Consider the following 4,761-nt stretch of genomic DNA (forward strand, 5'->3'; position numbering starts at 1 on the left):
CTAGCGAACACAACAAACTCAATCAGATCTCAATTTACCCTCAAGTGCTAACAGTCAACTTCGACGGCATCTTGCCTGAGTGCTGAAGTACTACGAATTCCTCTGCTTAGTGCTACCATACACAATAAGTGACGACTTATTGCGACAGATACCACCAGAAGTGAAACAAACCATGAATAGTCTGATTGATCGCGTAATTGCTCAGTCAGACTTTAAAAAAAAGTTTGAGAGATGAAAACTCTCAAACAAACCCTGACTCATCAACACCCTCGGTGGCAGATGCTGGTGTTCAAGCACGACCACAAATGGCTGATGTTGGAATCGATAATGGTATTGAAATGACTGACGCTGCTGTTTCTGCTCACCCTGAGGTAATTGATGGATCAATGAACACAAAATTTGTTGATCATGAAGAGCAAGTCGAAGCTCGTAAATGGATCAAGGAGCTATTTGCGGGAAATGGAAACTGAGTTGCACTACGTATCAATCCTATCCGACGAAAAGATGGAAAGCTCAATACTAAGTTCTATCTCGGGGAAAATGATTCAGTAATAAATGTCAGAAGTGGTAGGTAGAAAGAATAAAAACTATCGTTTGACTGGGTCGAGACTGGAGACAAAATTAGAGATATATGGTACGGTGGAGAAAGCAATTCGGTTGATGAGATTAGTAATATGCGACTTGAAGACCCACTGTACCATGAATCATTAATACAGACAAGACTTGATCGCAAGCGTAAAATGACTAATCCGTCAGAGAATGACGATTCCAATCGATCGAAACAACGTCTCGAAGATAGTTATGAGCTTGACACATCCACCTCTACATCAAGCGATCAAAGAGATAGCAAATATCAATTAATTTGGATCCTCTTGAACAATAAGTCATTGCTTGAGTCAGCTGGGTTGCAGAAGGCACTTGAACCAGTCCAACTACTATACGAAACTTCAAGAAGATAACATTAAATTCCCTTTCAGACTAAATCCTATTGTTGATACTAAGGACGGAGTCAAACCTCATCCATCCTACTACTTTGGACAACCTACGGTATTAAAAACTTTTAACATTAGAAACGTTCAGGACAAGCCTATCTCAGGCGATGGATTAAAGTATCTAATGAAGACAATTAGATGGATGGATACATTCACAACTTTACTGGATGGATTTGAAGTGTTTGATCAATATCTACATGAAGAGCTCGATCCTAAGCTACGGAAGAATCTCGATGATAATCTAAAGATTATGAACGAGGTACTGCTCGCAAATACTACCCGCATCAAAACCTCAAAAAGTGATGACCAATACGTGGAAGATCCGCTTCCGAAGTTGCATTATGAGTCGGAAGCAGCTTTTCGGAAGTATGGCGAGGTTCAGAAGAGGTATAAAGCGGCAAAGTAGCGAGTGAAGAGCAGTAATTCGAAGGCTGCGCGATCTGCTTTAAGGCTTCTTCCGCTGTGAAGGCTACAAAAGCGGTATTCGATATTAAATCGAAGAGATATAATGACACCTCTGTTGCAGGCGTTGATGTCTTCAACGATAGAGCAAACGGATCAGTCCGTGAAATAGACCATGAACAGCATGCTTAATCAAGTCCGTGATAGCGGGCTTAAGTTAAGGGACGAGGTCTCAGAGGTGCTGGTATCACCCCGCTTGAAGGAGTTACACGTCACGGTAGAAGATACAACCTCAATGAGATCCAAGGCGTAGCAACTCCAAGTGCCTACACTTACAAAAAGCTGGGTAGTAAGTACATCAGAATACCTGATCTAGATTCTAAAACCCTTTCTGATCGTTCAACCCAATCGACGCAAATGCGGCCCAAAGAGGGGAATCAGTGATAATCTCCAATCCATGATTAAAACTCTTGCCTTCACGCAACATATTGATCAAGCTTCCTACGATAAACTCAGTATCGATGGTAAAAAGATTTTCAAGGAGATTTTTGCGATTACGCAACTTCAGTACAACTTCTACGACCGACTTGAGGACCCATTGGGTTCTCTTAGTGCCGGATATGATAAGCTCAAAGGCGAGCTCGAGTTGGGTAATGACAATCCTTCTATCATCAAGCAGCTCAAAAGTCTATCAGTGAATATGTACCAGTACTCTAACCACCTAATTTCTGATTCTGAATTTAAGGATATCATCACCCGTCTAATATAGACAAAATGTTCTTCTTCAATCCGAGAATTATTTCCGGCTCAGGCGGTAGCTATGGCGATAACGCTGATCTCAACGACGCTGAGCTAAAAGCCATCATGAAAAATCTTATCATCCATGCCCGCCTGTAGTGCCAAGATAATACCAGCCATGCCAAGCTAGCTGCAGAGCTGGCTGTTCTCGTGCATAACGAGCCAGCCAGTTGAAGCCACTGCAATAACGCGACTCACGATTACCATAACGTTAGTGCTGATGACAGTGCTAGCCATAACGACGCTTGTGTTGACAGCAACGTCAGCCAACCAAACACATATTGAGCCCTAGCTAGAGTAGATCAGCCAAGTGCTCACTTTATCTTTTACCTAATAGACTTCGGCCTTACTTCCAGGGGGCTGCCGACTCCCCCATCGTGTCTTCAATCCCTGCAGACACTACAAAGATATCTTTAGTAGTTATCTACAAACAAGACCATGGCTAACACGCGTTCTGGGAACGCGAACGCAACTGGAGGTGACCGTTCGAGTTCTTACCAACGACTAGTCCAAGTGATGGCTCAAGAGCTCGACCTGACGCCTCTTCGAGTGCCCAGCGAGTTCTCCAACAAGCAACCAACCTCGTCCACGTGCGACGGTGGGGACTTCTCTATCGGGTGACATTCATGCTTTGACACCGCTGTTCACGCCACTCCTACCGCAGAAAATCTCAAGCACTTCGCACGCTGCGTTGGTGCAACGGCGCAAGGATCGCCGAGACTATGAGGAAACTGCCCGTTCTCGTGCGAAGGATGGTGCGCACGATATAATCGTGCCAGTGAAGACTACTTTCGACCAAGGACTTCTCCGTTTGTGGTGCCGCTTGCGATCGCACATCGCAATTGACGACGTCATTAATGACCGCATCATGGCCGAGGTAGACAAGATTATTGCGAGCGTGAAAAACTACAATGTCCCTGATATCGACTATGAGATGCGCAGCAAATTACGCATGAACTTAAAGGAGACGGATATTAGTGAACGACTTATCCAGTACTTCAAGACGTGTCACGACATCATCGATGACAATGGCTGGCGTGTTTTCTTTGACGATAGCACCGGCAAGAAGCAACTATGCCGGATACTGATTGCTTCATTGGAACCGCAAGCACTTCGAGAAGACGTTGAGAGAACCGTCGTTTCCAGGCACGCAAAGCAAAGGAAGACGAGGTAGCTCTCCATGATCTTATACTGGAGAAGGCCTTGGAGCATGACAAGGCTTTCCAGCGTCACAAACGTGACAAGCGTGAGCGTAGCGACGGCGACTCCACGAGTCATTCCTCTTCGAGACCGAGCAAGTCGGCCAAGAATACGTCGTTTCGCAATGCCACGCGTTTGGTGAGCGCAGAGCCACCTGCAAAGACTTCGACGGAGCGCCCAAAGGTGCCGCTGAAGCCGTGCCCACACTGCGATGGCATGCATTGGCTTTCTGAGTGCCCAAAGGCAACAGATGAAGAGAAATCTGAAATTCGTCGTAAGCTGCGTGCACAACGTAGCAACGGCAGTAAGAAGGATGGCGCGCGTCTCAAAAGACTCCGCGAGTGCATTCCATCTGAGGAAAAGACGGTGACATTGAATGATGTCATCGAATTACCCTATTGCGCGGACACCGGCGCTGATCGAACTGCGATTAGTCGATCCCATGTGGATGAATTGCAACAACGTGATCCCTCGGTCAATTTGATCACTTTGAAAAACCCCGTTGTAAATGTAGCAGTGGGAAAACGGGAAATTACGTGCACTACATCGGTGCACCTTCGTGTACTACTGAACACTGCTGCAGGTCTGGTAGCACTCCACAAACCCGTGGAATGCCTCGTTATCGAAGACGACGAGCCTGAATTTATCTTGGGTCGGGACCTACTGAAGGCACTCGGCATCGACATCGACCGACAACTCGAGCAGCTAGTAATTCGCGATACGGATGAAGAAGAAGACCTTGTGGATCTCGATGAGATGCTACCTGGCGCTGGTCCTGATCCGACTGGCAGTGATCTACACAACGCAATTGAAAAGCTGATTCGCACAGCTCTTGACCATGGGTTTCCCCATTTACTCGCACCACGCCTGCGTGCAATAGTGCTCAAACATGATATCTGGCGTTTGGAGCTTGGCAACGACCCGCCTGCAAAGGTGGAGCCACTAAAGATTAGACTTAAGGACGGTGCAAATGCTGGCAAGAGCAACCAAGACAGTACCCACCTGCCGTACGGAAGTTCCTCGATTTAACGCGAGGCTTGTGGAACTTGGTTGGGTCTATGAAAATCCAAGTAGCCGATGGGCCAGCCCGGTTTTACCTGTACGCAATGCTGGCATGAGTGAGCAAGAGTATCGTCAAACCTGTGACTACCGGCTCGTGAATGATCTTGTCGAGGCGTTGATCAGCACGATGCCACACATGGCAACGCTTTTGGAGTATACGAAAGGCAAGAATCATTATGGCCTGTTCGACCTCCTGAAGGGTTTCTGGCAGCTTCCACTGCACATTTTGAGTCAGGAACTCATGTCCTACATCACGGACTGCAAGATCTTCACACCACGGCGTGTCTGTCCCCCAGGGATGCTGTGA

General features: G+C 46.7%; 1 protein-coding gene across 1 annotated transcript; it reads left to right on the forward strand.

Annotated features, from left to right (window-relative positions):
• Nucleotides 1-2,630: 2,630 nt before the first annotated feature.
• Nucleotides 2,631-4,761, forward strand: PPTG_24067 (hypothetical protein; the record flags this gene model as incomplete). Its single annotated transcript, XM_008915005.1, has 4 exons — nt 2,631-2,676; nt 2,750-3,315; nt 3,393-4,399; nt 4,467-4,761. 4 exons carry the CDS (start codon nt 2,631-2,633, stop codon nt 4,759-4,761), a joined length of 1,914 nt encoding a protein of 637 aa, XP_008913253.1.

The sequence above is a fragment of the Phytophthora parasitica genome (genome assembly GCF_000247585.1).
Source record: "Phytophthora parasitica INRA-310 unplaced genomic scaffold supercont2.66, whole genome shotgun sequence".
Taxonomy (NCBI): domain Eukaryota; phylum Oomycota; class Peronosporomycetes; order Peronosporales; family Peronosporaceae; genus Phytophthora; species Phytophthora nicotianae.